The 18,352-nt window shown below is 40.7% G+C and overlaps 1 protein-coding gene across 5 annotated transcripts in view; it reads left to right on the top strand.

The window, feature by feature from the left end:
* The window catches only part of FHOD3 (formin homology 2 domain containing 3), a 967,501-nt gene extending 951,213 nt beyond the window's left edge, over positions 1-16,288 (top strand). For all 5 annotated transcript variants that reach the window (XM_033930608.1, XM_033930609.1, XM_033930610.1 and 2 more), the window contains 3 exons: positions 4,853-5,048; positions 12,548-12,709; positions 15,731-16,288. In XM_033930608.1, coding sequence (XP_033786499.1) covers positions 4,853-5,048; positions 12,548-12,709; positions 15,731-15,813 — 441 coding nt within the window. In that variant the 3' untranslated portion in view covers positions 15,814-16,288. The remainder of the gene's footprint in view (positions 1-4,852; positions 5,049-12,547; positions 12,710-15,730) is intronic.
* The last annotated feature ends 2,064 nt before the right edge of the window (positions 16,289-18,352 follow it).

Consider the following 18,352-nt stretch of genomic DNA (forward strand, 5'->3'; position numbering starts at 1 on the left):
TTCTTTTAATAAGCTCTTAGCAATGGGGCAAAATTCATTGAGCACCATTTAATGTAAAGTTGTTATAAATCTAACAAAGAGAGTGACAACAACCTTCAGTCAGCATCCTTTGGACTGTAAAAACCCCAAGTAAGTGCGAGGAAACATAATATTTGCAAAATTATGTAGTCACAGGAAGCTCTAAAGAGAAATACACACCAGTAAATAAATCCCTGAAATCTTGGCCTGCTTAGGAATTACTTGTTTTGAATATAATGCTTCCTTGATAATTTGGGGTTATATGAGTATACTTACCGCAATACACTGTGCCTGCTCTGTGTGGCTTGTTTAATAGAAGATGGAAGAGATTATACTTCCTGTTCTGTAATTGGTATGGCTGAGAGAAAAGCAGAGGGCCACCAAGTTCAGCTTTCTTGTAATTTCTTTGGAATTATCATTATCATCATTTTTTGTGCACCATATCCAAGATGCATACAGCACTGTGCAGAGACACACAGAGGGTCATTTTCAAAGCCATTTCCCTGGATAGAGCAGTACGTTTTTTCACTGGAGTAATCTTTTAAAACTGCCCATTTTGCAGGTTAAAAATATGCACTTAGTTCCATTCCCTGCATACTTTTACTTGCAGTAATGGAAAGTATTCCTGGTGTGGAGCTGGGATGGTGTTTAGAACTATGAAAACAAAAACAAAAAACTGTGGATACAGATGTTCTGGAGATAATTTAATAAACACTGACATATAAAAACATGAAAATTCAATTAAAAAAGTACAATGATATAAAATACAGTGATAAAAATCCAACCGGACCCTATACGGTCTGTGTTTCGGCGAACACGCCTTCCTCAGGGGTCCAATGGTTTGCAAACTCACATATAAAGAATTGGACTGAAAACAGTCTATTGTCTTTAAACATGTGAGCAAAGAACACCGCAAAAAAGCTGAAGTAGCAAAAAAAATGCTAAGGGTTTTTGTTCATCATAAACAAAGGTGTGGCGCCAATCAGCAACAGTTACTGGATTGCGGATACCAGAAATCCTGAGACTTTGTTGTTGCTGATTTGTTTATACTCACTAATAGAGTTGGTTCCAGATTCATTAGATTAATTTGATCTAGTCTTTATATATGCTATCCATTAAGAACTAATTGCTGGCAATAGCAGAATATAAATGATTCAACTGCAACTGTTAGATGTCTAAAGTAGTGCTACTCTCCAGTGCTTCCAGAAATATATCTATATATATCTATATATATAAAATCGGAGGTATGTATGTGTGTATGTATGTATGTGTGTGTGTATGTGCCGCGATCACGCAAAAACGGCTTGACCGATTTGAACGAAACTTGGTATGCTGATCCCTCACTACCTGGGATGATATGTTCTAGGGGTCTCGCGGCCCACCTGCACACGTGGGCGGAGCTACAAACAGAAAATCAGATTTCACCCATTCATGTCAATGGAAAAATGTAAAAAGCTGCCAACGCAAAAACGGCTTGCCCGATTTGAACGAAACTTGGTATGCAGATCCCTCACTACCTGGGGTGATATGTTCTGGGGGTCTCGCAGCCCACCTGCACACGTGGGCGGAGCTACAAACAGAAAATCAGATTTCACCCATTCATGTCAATGACAAAAATGTAAAAAGCTGCCTACGCAAAAACGGCTTGCCCGATTTAAACGAAACTTGATATGCAGATCCCTCACTACCTGGGGTGATATGTTCTGGGAGTCTCGCGGCCCTCCTGCACACGTGGGCGGAGCTACAAACAGAAAATCAGATTTCACCCATTCATGTCAATGGCAAAAATGTAAAAAGCTGCCAACGCAAAAACATCTTGCCCGATTTGAACTAAACTTGGTATGCATATCCCTCACTACCTGGGGTGATATGTTCTGGGGGTCTCGCGGCCCACCTGCACACGTGGGCAGAGCTACAAACAGAAAATCAGATTTCACCCATTCATGTCAATGGAAAAATTGTAAAAAGCTGCCAACGCAAAAACGGCTTGCCCGATTTGAACGAAACTTGCAACACATCTTCCTTTTCAGTTTAAGAGATTGCAAATTCCAGTGATACTTGCATTCTCTATCACAATCAACAAATCACAGGGACAGACTATTACATACTGTGGACTGGATTTAAGATCCCCCTGTTTTTCCCATGGTCAACTCTATGTTGCTTGCTCAAGGGTGGGTTCACCCAAGAATTTATATGTTCTTGCTCCTGGAGGTGAAACTAAAAATGTTGTTTATAATCAAGTTTTGTGTTAGTTGTATTGTATTCATTTTGTCAAGTATTTCACATTATTATTTGAATATTGTACTTTTTATAAAGCTGTAAAAAAATAATTTCATTCACCACTATAAAGTATCTTTATTTGAATCCATTTACAGTGTTATTGCTATAATTAAATACCCGTGCAACGCCGGGGCATCAGCTAGTATATATATATTTTTTTTTTTTTTTTAAAGAACTTTTTCAGCTAGTGCTGCCCCAACCCCATAAGTTCTTTTGAAGATTGGTCTCTATGTAGCTGTATATGCAGTTCAGAGATATTAAATTGGTTCAAGGATTACATGACTATGACTCAGCCCTCTTGAGAAATAATATAAGCTGACTCAGAGGTGGGCAATCGCGGTCCTCGAGGACCACAACCCAGTCAGGTTTTCAAGGTTTCCACAATGAATATGCACAAGATTAGTTTGCATTGGCTGCTTCCATTGTATGTAAATCAATCTCACACATAGTCAGTTTGGAAATCTTGAAAACCGGACTGGGTTGTGGCCCCTGAGGACTGTGATTGCCCACCCCTGAGTTAACTCCTCATCCCTTCCACTTCAATGATTTTATAATTTCTACCTTTATGACAATTGAAGGGCACCTGGTAGGAATCTATTCTATAACGGAACGTAGGTGCCTACTTTAATCTATGGAATACTAGCCTAACTTGGTATATCTGCCTTTAACATTGATGCATATGTACTGTATTTTTGTCAGCCATAGGGCTGACTTGAGTGTTAGCACCTAAATGCCAGATATATGCATATACTGCCTAATGTTCAAAACAATTTAACCAGGCAGGATCCTTTTCTGCCTTGTTATATCACCTCTGGCTGCCAACTGATGATATTTAACTCTACTTAACCGGACAGTGGCATAAAATGCCAACACAAACCTCCCCTGCACTGTGCAGATACTGCAGGGACAGTCTGTGGGCAGAGCCTGGGAGGAGCCGATACTTAAGCAGTTAGCAGAGATATTCACATTAGAGAATGACAGGGTGAGAAAATTCATCACCGTTCCCGTCTTTGTGGATAACTGTGGGAAACAATCCCGTGTCATTCTTTAGTGTCTATCTCAACCTCAGTCCTTCTATACCAGCATTCTTCAGTGCAAGGCTTGGGGGTCAGTGGTTGTGGCCATTCATACTCTGATTCTTCCCTCTCTCCTTAAAGAATGACTTGGAGATGGTTTCCCGCTGTTATCCACGGGAACAGGAACGGTGATGGATTTTGTCACTCTCTAATTCCCACTGTTAATTGGTTAAGTAAGTGTCTAAAGTTAGGATAGCAAAAAGGCTATCCTAAGTTTGGCTATGGAGCTAACCTGGGCACTGGTCTGAATATCCTGGGGCTACCCTAGATAGTGATCCCCCTCTCTTCCTCCCTAAAGCAAGTAGGTATTTATGAGACCTCTACCCGGCCACTCACATACACACCTCCCTTTTCCACAGGTCTACCAGCCTAACTTTAAGGCCCTTGTGTCCTAATGAAGTCCATTGGACAGGAGCAATGCCCACTCGCTCCTGTCCTTCACAACTCCTGTTCCTATATGACCACCACAACTCCTAGTAGTAGTCTCACAATACTTGGTAGTACCACAAGGCTGCTGCTGAGGATCACAGTGGCCATATTAGAACATGAGCCACAAAGGACAGGAGTAAGTGGATATCGCTACTGCTTGATGGATCCTGCTAGACTACCAGGGCCTTAAAAGGTAGGCAAGGGGGCCTACAGAGGGCATGAAGGGGCTTTGTCAATACATACTGTGGGAAGGAAGGGGGGATCACGATTGGGGGAACAAGAGAGTCAGAAGTAAACAACAAAGCTATTTTCACATATGTGGGTTCCGGCCAATATTCAGCTGACGTCAGTATAAGTGTCTTATGTGGTCCTGGATGAATATCAGCTGTGATAAACACAAGCCCCAGTGGCTTCCCTATCCTGAATTAGTCCCATATATTCAGTGCTAGCACCCAGAGATGGCCCACCATTCAATATCAAGGGCTATTTCAGCCTGCAGCAGTCAGTGTTGACAACTGTGTGCTGAATATTGACCAAGTAAATTATAGTATTCTATCATTTATGTGCATTTAAGCTCCATAATGCTCCCCCTAATGCCCCTAAGGTACACCCCCTTGCAGCCATGTACTATGGAAGATAAGCAGATATTTGGAAAATAGATTTCGGGCATATTTTTGGCATATGCGCAAATATGCCGGAGAGAGGTCGGAGGGAGGCCATTGTTCTAAACATTAGCACACATAACAGATGCATAAATGGCATCTATGTTCTAGAATTGCCTACTAGTTGCATGATTTGTGTCTTTGATGATATCAGATAAAATGGAAGAATCAACTTCCAGATTGTAGATGATGCCTTTTATTGGAGGAGCTTAACATAGCTGTGAGCGACGTAAAGCTTGACACAGATCTATTAAACAGTCCAATAAAAATGTATCACCTACAACTTGGTAATTGACTCTTGGTTGCATATTTGTTTTCAGCTATGGATTAGTTTCATGAGCTACTGAGTAATGCATGCAATTCCCCTCATGACCCTTACTTTTGCAGAGTGGAAAGTTCTCAAGCAATTCCTCCAACCCTCCCCCTCCGACCCAGACCCAGCTTCCCCCTCATCACCAAGGCCTACAGTATGCTGAGGATGCTGCCGAGCATGAGAACATGAAAGCCGTGCTGAAGACGATGTCCATCAGTGGAGAAGCCAGCACAGTATTAGGCGTCCGCACGCGAAGCAGAGCTAGTAGAGGTACCTAAAAGATTATTTCCAGTTTGTGAAGCTCTTCTTTTCAGCTTGTCTGATTTGTGTTTGTTTCAAAGATGCGACATCACAAATATTCATGTTTCCTCTGGCAAATTTGAATACACTTTGAGTTCAGTTTACTAAAGTATGTTAGCAGACATTTTTTTTTTTTTATAACTATATTGGTTGATAGTCAAAATGATTTCACCAGCCAGAAATGGCTACTGACCGATTAACAGCCCCCCTTTTACAAAGCTGCACTAGCAGCTGCTGCTGCAGTAATCACTAGCGCGGCTTTGTAAAAGAAGCCCTAAATTGCTTCTTCAGGGCTAGCTGCGAATTTTTGGCAGCAATTTTTGCCCTGAGTTCCCATAGTCTCTCGAGACTACGACGGGAACTCCCCACAGCCATTTCCTATTGGCGATCTACACGGGGCAGGAGTGTAGGAAGATCGTTCCTGCCCCTAAAGCCCGCTAGACCACCAGGTAAGGCCGGGATGCCGGGGGGAAGGCTAAACTGTGGGGGGGTTTCTTTTTTCCCCCTCCCCAAAAAATCTCGAATATGTGAAATCGTGATTGCTGAAACCGCGAATGGGGAGGGGGAAGTGTATATACGTGAAAAAAGAAAGAATGAATATAACTTAAAGGAACAACAAGATCCACCCATGATCCACCCATTTCTGCATCTAATTAGTGCCAATAATTACTTAACAGGCCAATTAGAACTAATTATCTTGTTATTCGATTAAATTGCATGTGCAAATTAAGTGCACATCCACATTTGTGCATGCAATTTTCTGTGTTTTTTTAAATAGAATTAGTAGGTTTTACGGCTGACAAAGTTTTGTACAGAAAACAGAACCTGCAGATGTACAGATCATCCGGAAGACTGGTTTTCTGTTAACTCCAGTACAAATATTCTTCCTCCCAGATAGACAATTGTATTAGTGGGAAACAGAGAAACTATTATAGCCAGTACATTTTGTAAGTTTAAAATACCATCTGGCAGCTGCAAAAGTGCATATTATTAAAGAAATAGCAAATGGCAAGGACACCAAACAAGGACAAAAATCTATCTTGCTATTCTGTGACCAAACAGCTGAAATCATTCAGTATATGCAGGGAAGGCTGTAATAACAGCTTCTATTGACTTGAGGAACAGCAGAGAGCAAGGTAAATTGAGCCAGACAGAAGCCTTTTCAGTGCAGTTTCACAACCAGGCTCCCTTTGACAGGAGACAGAAACAGAAGAGGAGGAGAAACAGGCAATTCAATTTACCGTCATCCATCCGGCATTGTACAGTGATACAAAGGCAGCCTTGCATTGCTAGTTGAGCTCATGAAGCCAGAACTTTGGAAATTTCATGTACATTTTCTTCATGTGGATACTTTTAAAACATACAAAAATGAAGTTCTCTTTTATTTGTAAAGGTGTTAAGAAAAAAAGGCAAATTACAAGTCCATAAGCACTTTCCCCTTGATATTCTGTTGGGAAGGGTCAGCATTTTTTAAATGCTTACTGCTGCCAGCTACATTAGCCCCCCCAATGGGCCCAAAATTCCCAGGCATATAAAAATAAATCTTGAAGCGCCTTTTTCCTTTAGGGAACTCCAGGCAGCATTGAAATCTCTCAGAGCTGGATCCGCTCCGGGTAGTGATGGGTTCACAGTGGAGTTTTTCAAATCTTTTCAAAATTTATTATTACCTCATCTTTTATATTTATATCAATCACAACTGACTAAGGATTGTATATCAGGTACTATGGCGGAATCTTTAACTATTGTTTTGCCAAAGCCAAAAAGAGATCCCAAGTTGGTTTCGAATTACAGGCCTAGTTCTTAAATTAATGTAGATGGAAAACTCCTGGCTAAGTTATTGGCTCTAAGACTAGCCAAGGCTCTCCCTTATGTGATCAGTATGCACCAAATGGGTTTCGTTGCTCAAAGATATTCTTCAAATAATACAGATTGGTATTTCATATGCTTAATTTAACAAAAACAATGGATGATCTGGCCTTCTCTGTATCTTTGGATGCAGAGAAGGCGTTTGATCATGTAGAATGGACTTTCATGTATCAAGCAATTGATTGGTTTGGTATAGGATCCGGATTTATTCAAAATGATTCAAACTTTGTATAGTTCCCCTTCTGACAGATTATATATTAATAATATGTTCTCAGAGTGTTTTTGTCTGAAGAGGGAAGTTAGACAAGGATGTCCATTGTCTCTTTTGCTTTTTGATATTGTTTTGGTACCCTTGTTGCTGGCCATTCAGCAGGTAAAGGAGATACAGGGAATTTCATATGCAGATCGAGATTATAAGGTTTCGGCCTATGCAGATGATATTTTGCTTAATTTGAGGGATCCTTAGACTACTATACCACATTTACTGGAATTGATTGATAGATTTGGCAAATTTTCTGGCTATAAAATAAACTGGAGTAAATCAGAGGTACTTCCATTAAATGTGCATTGCATAAAAGATTTATTTGAACCATTCCCATTCCTTTGGAAGGAAGAGGGTATAAAATATTTGGGTATCATGATTCAGAGTACATTGGAAGACACAATTTCAGTAAATGAAAAATCTTTATTGCTGAAAGTCAAAGAAATGTATAAGCATTGGAACCCACTACATCTTTCATGGTGGAGGAGAGTCCAAACCATAAAAATGATGATTTTGCCTGTAGTTTGCTACCAAATGAGTATATTACCGGTTTATTTTCAAAGCTCCTTTTACAAGAAATTAAATGGGATTCTTACAAAATTTACTTGGCTGGGTAAAACTGCTAGAATAGCCGTGGAGGGGCATAATCGAAAGGAACGTCTAAGTACGTTTTCGTCTAAGTCACAAGTTGTCCAAAGTAAAAATCAGCTTAGGACACATTTTCAAAAAATACATCCAAATTTTTTTTCGTTTCAAAAAATGTCTAAATATACTTCCTGCCAATCTGATCGTCCAAGTTGCTAAATCATCCATCTTTATACCACATTTTCATCCAACTTTTTGTCCAAGTCAAAAATGCCTATAACAAGCCCTGTTGGATGTGGGAGGGGTCTGCAAAGTGATGGACTGAACATCCAGACATGGCACCTAAATTGGGGTATCTTACAGTGCACTACTATGAACTTCACAAAAAGGGTGCCATGTCTTCATCTCACTACAGCTCCCTTATAGGTCATGGTGAGCCCCCCCCAAACCACCTCCAGAATCCCCCTAAGCCCACTTAATAACCACCCCAATAGCCCTTATGGCTGCAGGAATCACTTCTGCCAGTTGAAAAGGGTTTTGGGGGTGTATAGGGGAGTGCACATGTTTCAATATCAATGCAGTGATTACAGGGGCTTATGGGCATGGGTCCTCCTCTCTATGGGTCCCTAACTCACCCCCAAGATGGCTTAAGACGCCTCTGTACAACACGACTAGGTTTTCCTATGCCAGGCTGCCAGGTGATGATGTTCTGAAGGCACAATTTTCAAGTTGTGATTAATATTTTTATGGGGGAGGTCAGTGATCACTGGGGTAGTGTGTGGGGGTCTGTAGTTTGTGTCTGCAGTGCTTATCTGGTGACTTTAGGTGGGTTTTTGTGACTTAGACCATGTTTTAAATGGTCTAAGTCACAATGTCCAAGTTCCGTCGAGCCTGTGCTGTATAACTTTCGGTTATACATGCAGTACGACTAAGTCTAAGCCTGCCCACGTCTTGCCCAAATCCCACCCTCGACACTCCTCCTGACAAGCCCCGTTTAGCTATGGTTGTTCAGCAGCACTATGAAGGTCTAGGTCATTTATAAATATTCCAAAACCCGTTTTTATTATTTGCACTTGGATGTTTTTGACTGATGATCGTCCAAGTGCCGACTTAGGCCAGTTTTTGGATGTTTTTCTCTTTCAATTATGAGCCCCTTAGTATCTTTGCAAAAACCAATTTCAGCGAATGGGATAAATTTTCCTAATTTTTATTGGTATCATCAAGCCTTCATTCTGCCTCAGGGTATGTATTGGATGCTTCCTGAATTCATGGAGCATCTTCTAGACTGGCTAATATTAGAAATTCAACTATTATTAAGTGATATATTTATGGTTATTTGTATGGATATGTTATCACACTTATTATAAGTTTAAAAATGAATAAAGATTTAAAAAAAAAGAAAAAAAAAGAAATTCAACTCATGTCCCCATTATGATTGTGCCATATTTTGAGTATCAAGTTACCTAGGATTTATAAGGACAATAGTATTTTATTTTCCACCTGGAATACATTAAAATTCATTAATAATTTAAAATCTATTCCAATACAATGATCCACGTGTCAATCTCTATGGTTAAACTCCAGGATACAATTCTAAAATCCTCTGGAAACACTGGTTGTAGACAGGCATACGTACTTTAGATGATGTGATATCTAATGGGAAAATGCTAAATTTATTACAACTGCAACAATCATTCGGCATTACAAAGTCTCAATTTAATAAATGTTTGCAGTGAAACAGGCCATTCAGAAGGGGTTCCCTGAATGGCGCAATTTTAAAAATCAGTATAGTTTGGCGGGCCTATGTTTCTAGACAGATTTGCAAGGGCATCAGGCAGCCAAGTGGTACAAATTAATATCTGAATATTTGAATAAAAATCCAAAAGCTAGCTTAAAAGATATTTGGAGTATTGAGACAAAGCAACAGATTTCTGCTACTCAATGGCCACGGATTTGGACTTGGAGGATGAGATGTTCTTTTTGTTACATAGAATTTTTTGGTACCCAGTTCGTTTGCAAAAATTAGATAGTTCAAAGTCTAATAGATGTTGGCACTATCATCTTGAAGTAAGGACACTGGATCACCTGTTGTTCTATTGTTCCTTGATACTCAACTTTTGGAAATCTATCTGGGGGAAAATCAATAGGATACTGGAAACTTCTATCCCATTGTCATATGACATTGTTTTATTTGGGACCTTGTTACAAACTAAGGGCTCCTTTTACTAAGGTGCGCTAGCGTTTTTAGCGCACGCTATAGCACGCGCTAGCCAAAAAACTACTGCCTGCTTAAAAGGAGACAGTAGCGGCTAGCGCATGGGGCATTTTAGCACGCGCTAAGCACGCTCTAAAACCGTTAGCGCACCTTTGTAAAAGGAGCCCTAAGAGTCCAATTAGTACAAGTAAGAACAGATTACTTTTTTTTATGACAGGGATTGTGATGCAGTTAATTACAAAAAACTGGAAAAACTGGGATAGGCTGCATTTTAACTTCTGGTGGGAAACCCTATGCCAAGATTATAGATATGAGCGAATTAACTCAGAACAGCTGGGACATTACAAAAACTTTAATGAGACTCGGGGGCCTTTGGCGACATTTGTAAAAACTGATCACTAGTATAAGCCTTTGCTTTCTAAAAGAAGGTTCACACACATCCAGGGATGATGGGAAGAGGAAGGGGGGATGGAAAAAAATATACTTATTTTATTAGACAAAAATGCTGTTTTATTGTACCATTTGTTTGTATATTCTGTTGCCCTGAGGGGCATAGAGAAAGTGGACAGGGACAGATTCTTCAGACTGTGGGGAACCACAAGTACAAGGGGTCACTCGGAGAAATTGAGAGGGGACAGATTTAGAACAAATGCGAGGAAGTTATTTTTTACCCAGAGGGTGGTGAACACATGGAACGCGCTTCCGGAGGTTGTGATAGGCCAGAGCACACTACAGGGTTTCAAGGAAGGTTTAGATAGGTTCCTAAAGGATGAGGGGATTGAGGGTTACAGATAGATGTAGAGGTAGGTTACAGAAATGGTCAGGAACCACTTCACAGGTCACAGACCTGATGGGCCACCGTGGGAGCGGACCGCTGGGCGTGAAGGACCTCTGGTCTGACCCAGTGGTGGCAACTTCTTATGTCCTTAATTAAAATTTTTTTTAAAATTAGCCCCTCAATATTTAGTGCCAGACAATCTTGGGGGCTAATTTCAGGCAGGCAGGTGCTGAAGCTTATATGGGTCTGGCCAATATTCAATCAGGGTCCACATAAGAGTTATTCAGCCCTGGCAGAATATCAGGCAGGGACCTGCACAATTATTTTTTTAATGAGTCCCCTTCTACCCCAACAATGCCTCCTCATTCCATCCCCCTCTCTCCTCTCTCCACATTACGAATCTGCCCCTCTGCCCTCCAGCTGACCATGTAGGTTCTCCCCCTAGGCCTACCATATTTTGGTGGTCCAGCGGGGTCATTGGGGACAGGAAAGCAGCTCTCTCACTCCTGCATCTTGCAGTACCTGTCCAAAATGGCTGCTAGAACCTGGATAGCTGAGGGGTGGGGGAGAGAGGCATTCAGGGGGGAGTCTTGCTGCATGCTGGGGGAGGGGTTATATAAAGAGGGGGCATTATCGGGGGGGGGTAGTAGGGGCTTAAGGGCTCTTTAAAAAATAAAAGTTATGCAGGTGCTGGCCCAATATTCAGTGCTGGCACCCGCATAGCTAAGCGGCCTAATTTAGGAAATATTCCTTTTGATTGAAATGTCTTTGTGAGATTTTATAATTGAAATTTTTAGAAGAGGGAATAATGTAGTAGGTTACTTGTTGCAGTTTGTTTTGTTGTGAAGACTATGTGAAATATTCTGCTTGTTTTATTGTAATCTGCCTGTAATCTGTAGGCGGAACATAAATTTTTAAAATAAATAAATAAATAATTGGTTGTTAGTGCCCAATTATTGCTCTATAATGGTTCGTTGGCCAACTAAGATGCACACACATGCACTTGAATTTGGACATCCAAATCTCGACACCGTATATAGAATCTAGGGAATAGCACGCACATAAATGTTAGCACCGGTTCTATGGAATTGACCTAAAATGGCCTCTTATACCAACCTGCATAAAAGTTCATGCCATGGCGTGATGGTGTGCACTTTGCTGGTCGGTGAGTACAGGAGTGGTCTGGATGGAGCATGGGGGAGTTCACAAGTACACGTTTAGATTGTAAAGTATGTTAATCTAAGCACATAGATGAATAATCTAGCCACCTGATTGAGAGAAGTTGTAAAGTAGGCGTGATTTTCTGCTACTAATGGTAATATTTCATAAAGAAATATAGGCTCTTTTATGTGTTTTTTAAATAGTAACTAAATAATTGTTTAATTGCTCTTTGTAGCCATGTGCCCTGTTAAGAAATCACCCTTCTCAACTGGGGTGGTCCTGGTAGAAACCTACATTGATCAGTGTTTCTCAAATTGGATTGCTATTTCCTAATTTTTCCTTTGAAATCAAACAAGTTCTTTTCTTTCAGTTTGTTTGTTCTTGTAGTTGTTAAACTCATAATTTCAGTACATCATATGTTGGTTTCACAGAAAGAAATGAGATGCATTAATCTATCGCTGCTGCAATTGATACAAAATGGTTTTAACAATAACCTGGGATGTTTGATTGACGCTACTGATTCTTGACATATCTGCAATGATGCAACTAGGGCAGAATGTGTCACCCTTTCATTGAGACACTGCTGTTTGCAATTCTTTCAGGCCGCATTGGTTCCTGGAATGCTGGCAATGACGAGTCACCCAATGCCACAGATGATGCAGCTGATGAGATCATGGATCTTATTGTGAAGTCTGCCACTCAAGTGCCAAGTCAGAGAGCGGTGCCTAGAGAGAGGAAGAGGTCACGAGCAAACAGGAAGTCATGTGAGTTTTTGTCTTACTACGGTAAAGCTAAAGTAGTGTAGGCTTAAATTATTTTAGTAAGGATAAAGAGTGGTATGTATAAAAATGAGTTGCAAGATGTACCATTTTCAGGACTAGATTTAAAATATCATGGGGCTCATTTTCAAAAAATAAAAATGCCCAAAAGACATCATAAAGTGGCACTTGGATGTTTGGATCGCCAAAATGTCCAAATCGCCATTTTTGCAACCTATTTTCTAGATGATTTTCTAAGCCATTTCTCAGCAGTGCATCTAAATTTCATGGGAGTGTGTTGAAAGTGTGTTTTGGATGGGATTAGAGCGGACTTAGAACTTGCACGTTTTGCAGCGATAATCAAACATTTTACAAAATGTCCAGTCATTTGAGGCTAGACCTGTTTTAAAAATTAATAAGTATCAAAAAGGTGCCCAAACTGACCAGATGACCACTGGCATGTCCCCCCCAATTCCCCATTGGTCACTGAACCTCTCCCACCCACCCACCCCCAACCTCAAAGATGTGAAAGAAACAGGACATGCCTCTTTCTATGACAGCCACAGATATTATGGCCATTCCTAGTAGAGCAGCAAGCAGGTAACTGGAGTAGCCTGCTAGTCAGTGTAATGGACCCCAGGGAAGAGGACCCAGGCCCATATCTCACCCTAACTAATACACTTGTGGTGGACGTATTTTACGAAAATGTGTCTTAAGCTGTTTTTTTACTTTGGATGACTAGCGAGATGGACGTAAACGGACTTTGACGTCCATTTTGATTAGGCCCCTCTGAGTGTTTTAGAATGGGTACAAGTGGATCGATTTTTTACTCCATCAAAAATTACAGAGACAAGGGGAGAATCAATGAAGTTAGAAGGAAATACTTTTAAAACCAATAGGAGGAAATATTTTTTTCACTCAGAGAATAGTTAAGCTCTGAAACGCATTGCCAGAGGATGTGGTAAGAATGGTTAACATAGCTGGCTTTAAAAAAGGTTTGGATGAAGTCCATAGTCTGCTATTGAGACAGACATGGGACAGACTGCTTGCCCTGGATTGGTAGCATGGAATGTTGCTACTATTTGGGTTTTTGCCAGGTAATTGTGGCCTCTATTGGCCACCATGAAGACAGAATACTGGGCTAGATGGAACCATTGGTCTGACCTAGTAAGGAGATTTTTATGTTCTTTTGTTCTGTGCCAGACTATGTCCAGGCTCTGACACTGAATATCTTGTTCTAATTGTGGTTCTCTTCGTCACTGGAGTATATGTGGAACCGAGCCCATGTTCAGCAGGGGCCTGCATAACATTTTTTTATGGTTGAGCCCTCTGATTACCATAGAACAATCCCCCCGCTGATCCCCCTTCCACATACCTAAAACAGCCCCCTTTCAGATTCTCTCTCTTCCTCCCTCCCCAGCACATATCAGAACTCCTCTCCCACCCTTCTGGTCCCAGTAGTCGTCCCCCCCCTAACCTACCCAGGATTCCTGGTGGTCCAGTGGAGACAATGGTAGTAGGGGCAAACCCCATCTGCTCATGCCCCTAGTGGCTGCTATAACAAAATGGCTGCCATGACCTCTTGCAGCAGCTAACAGTACTATCAAGGAAGGAAGCAAAAGAATTAGAACTAGGAAGCTGATGCTTTGAGCAAACTGGACAGTACTGTTTTACAAATATTTATCGGTTTTATATCCTGTATTATCCAATGATCTAAATGGGTTATGAAATGTGGGTTCTCAATCCAGTCATTAGGAAACAAGAAAGCCAGACAGGTTTTCAGGAAACCCACTATGAAAATGCATGAGATAGGCTTGCATTCACTGGATTTAGTACATGCAAATTTATTTTATGCATATTCACAGAGGGTATCCTGAAAATCTAAATGGCTTTCTTGTGCCCTGATTGACTTGGTGTTTCTCAAGCACTGGGTTGAGAACCACTGGTGTAGATAATAAAATTGAATGTTGCAACAAATAAGGAAAATCCAAAAGAAAAAGACTGAGGAATCGATGTTCTGGATGACAACATTTATTAAAAATGTATTAAAACAAAATAAAAACAGTCAATATAGCTAAATGCTGATATATGTAAAAAAATGCACGTGATACAAAATATACACATATGTAGAGCAAATGTGTAATAATACAAATCCAATAGAACTGTATGTAGATGGTGCGGACCCGATACGGTCTGTGTTTCGGCTACAAATAACCTTCCTCGGGGGTCCTACAGAAATATATATACTGTATATGTATGAGTAAATACATATAATGGTGTGCTAAAGTGATTGTGCACAGTTGTTAGGGCCAAATGTGACTAATTTGAAAAATATGCAAGTGTATAAATGAGAAAGGTGCTAAAAGGTGTAAGGTTCCGTGAAATTCAGAAGAGCAAAGATACTGTATGAGCAAAGTAAGAATGAAAATTTTTTTTAGAACAAAGTGAGAATGAAATTATTGGCGAAGGAACTAGTAAAGTCATTTTACACAAGTGTATATTTTTTACACATAGCAGCATTTAGCTATATTGACTGTTTTTAATTTGGTTTAATAAATTTTGTTAGCCAGAACATTGATTCAATAGTCTTTTTCTTATGGATTTTCCTATTTCCTCTGGAATTTTTGGGTGCTTTTTTTTTTGTTGTTGTTGTAACAAAGACGGATGACTGAAAGCACAGGTATCCCTTGACCCAATGAAAACTGGTAAATACTAAACAAGATGTGGCTATCAGCCTCTTTTACAAAGCCACGCTAGCGGCTGCCACGTGGCAACAGCCCCGAAGCCCTTTAAATCTCTATGGGATTTGGGGCTGTTAGCGCAGCGAAGCTGCTAGTGCGGCTTTGTAAAAAAGACCGTATGTCTTTTTTTTTGGGTATATATGTCATCCCAAACTTCTACACCGCTGTTTAAAATTTTTGGCAATGGAGAAAGGAAGGAAACTTTACCTGTAATTATTCAGTGAATTTGATGGGTTTCTTAAATTAATGGTCCCGTGTGTGTGTGTTTTGTTTTCATTATGCACAGTACGAAGAACGCTGAAGACTGGGTTAACGCCAGAGGAAGCCAGCGCATTGGGTCTGATTAGTACGTCTGAGATGCAAGTGTGAGATCCATGGTTGCAGCTAAGAACAGCAAACCCCTCAGCAGAAGGGCACAGACGACCTGCTTGCAAGTAGAAGTGTTCAGCTGGCCTCCTCTGCCCCCTGACACCCCATCCCATCTTAGTTTTAGTTTTACTGGAACAGGAAAAGCAAGTTTGAAAAAGCCTAAAATGAGAGCTGAAGAAAGACATAGTTACTAACAGTTCCAAGAAGCAAGAGGGTATGAGATTTTCCCAATGAAAATATGTTAGCTTCCTTTCTCATGATGAACCGATGTGGACAGGAGGAGACTCTTTCTGAGTTGTCATGTATTGTGTGAGCTGTGTTGATGTCAGCTTGCCTTGCGATCTGTTTTATTTTTGTAGCAATATGGGAAAAAGAATGGACATTTTTGTCAGTGCATGAAAAAGCCCTCAAAGAGGCCAAATGTTTCCTGGCGCATTATTTAAGGATCTTGAATAAATGAGTTCATAGGAAAGTCGCATTCAGTTAAGTAGCTTGACATCACAGACAGTATGCAAAATGATATGCCTCTCCCCATAAACTGACCAAAAAGGGATGCACAATTCAATCTTTTAATTCACGCATTACTATTTTTAAAAAAACTAACGACATTATAAGAAGAAGAGTATTTTTCCTTGAATTTCTATTCATCTGTTTTCATTGCCAGTGTGTTTATTATTTCAACTGTATTGCCTAGGAAAGCTAAGAGAGTGGTTTGAAAAGTTTGGTAAAAAAAAAAACCAAATTAAACAGCGTAGTCTTCATCGAGGGCTATACACTTTAGTCCAATGAGTTTCCAGTTTTTTTCATAAGCCATTTTTCCTTTGATATGAAAAAACTGGAAACTCGCTGGACTAAGGGCTCCTTTTACTATGCTGCGCTAGCGTTTTTAGCGCACGCAGAATTTTAGCGCATGCTAAACCCGCACTATGCGGCTAGAACTAACGCCAGCTCAATGCTGGCATTAGGGTCTAGCATGTGCGGCAATTCAGCGCACGCTAAAACCGCTATCGCAGCTTAGTAAAAGGAGCCCTAAGTGTATAGCCTTCGATGGAGACTATATTGTTTAACTTGCGTTTTTACCAAACTTTTCAAACCACTCTCCTATATTCAGATTTATGGTTTCTGTAAAGCTCAGTCTTGGGAGTAGCACTGTACATGGAATCTATTCAAAATCAAGCCATGGAACAGATGCATCGTATTAATTACTATCACAAATATTTATAGACATCTGTGTTGATTAGATATTCATCCAAACCATTTCCATTTTTTAAGGGAAGGTTCACTGCTAAATAAGAAGCATAGGAAAGGGGCCAGACATAAAATAGCAATGAAAAGCCTTACTACAGTGGACCCTCTGTGTTTTTGGGAGGGAAATAGTTTCCCCCTCCTAAGTTAACCCAAGAACTAAATCCTATGAGAAGAAGACAAAGGCATATCAATATTCAGCTGTCAGCAGTGCACATTATGCTCCTTGCCGATGGCATTATTCCCAGATATTCAAAGCCAGCTTCGAACAAAGGGCAGATATTTAAGTGACAAAGTGCTGACTCCACCCCCAGAGCACCCCCAAGATATCCAGCTCTGTGTTTGGTGCTAACCGCTATATTCAGTGGCATTTAACCAGTTAAATGCTGCTGAATATTAGCTGCTAGTCCCAACCAAGCAATTTAACCAGTCTGCGGTTGGCTAAATTGTTTTGATTATTGGGCAGTTTGAAACATTTTTTGGTGGGGGTGAGGCGGGGGGAGGGGGGGCTGAAATATGGTTTTATGGACATGCTGTATATTATCTGTATTTCATGTTTCTGCTTGAGTACCTTGTGTTTTGTAGGGACAGTGCTAGTTTCGGGTCACGAACCTGGCCAAGGTCACAGAAGTGCTCAACATTTGTACTGTGTATTTTTTTTTTTAACTAAAAGCCCCCTCCCCCCCCCCCCCGACTGCAGCATTTAAAATTAAATTCAATGTTCAGATGTACCCAGATATGAGCATTGAATATCTGGGTCCACTGTTCCTCTAAGCCAGGGGTATCAAAGTCCCTCCTCGAGGGCCACAATCCAGTCGGGTTTTCAGGATTTCCCCAATGAATATGCATGAGATCTATTTGCATGCACTGCTTTCATTGTATGCTAATAGATCTCATGCATATTCATTTGGGAAATCCTGAAAACCCGACTGGATTGCGGCCTTCGAGGAGGGACTTTGGCACCCCTGCTCTAAGCTGAGCATGAGTCATCCAAATGCATTACTGTCAGTAGGTGGTGCTGCAATATTGTGTTTTCAGGTGCTAGGGACAGGCAGATTCCCTGGAGTCTTGCAGAGCTTGCCTGTCCCTCACTCACTTCTGCAAATGGCTGGGAACAATGTCTGGGTCTAAGAAGACTTCTGACAGTTAGGGGACCAGTGATATTCAGCCTTTTGCTGTCTAATTTTATCTGGGTAGTTACCCTGTTAGTACCTTCATTCAAGATCTTTACCTGGACCACCTGGGCACACCCAGGAAGTACCAGGACATTCAGAAAGGATTTTCAGCAGTTTTA

The sequence above is a fragment of the Geotrypetes seraphini genome, chromosome 2 (assembly GCF_902459505.1).
Source record: "Geotrypetes seraphini chromosome 2, aGeoSer1.1, whole genome shotgun sequence".
Lineage (NCBI taxonomy): Eukaryota > Metazoa > Chordata > Amphibia > Gymnophiona > Dermophiidae > Geotrypetes > Geotrypetes seraphini.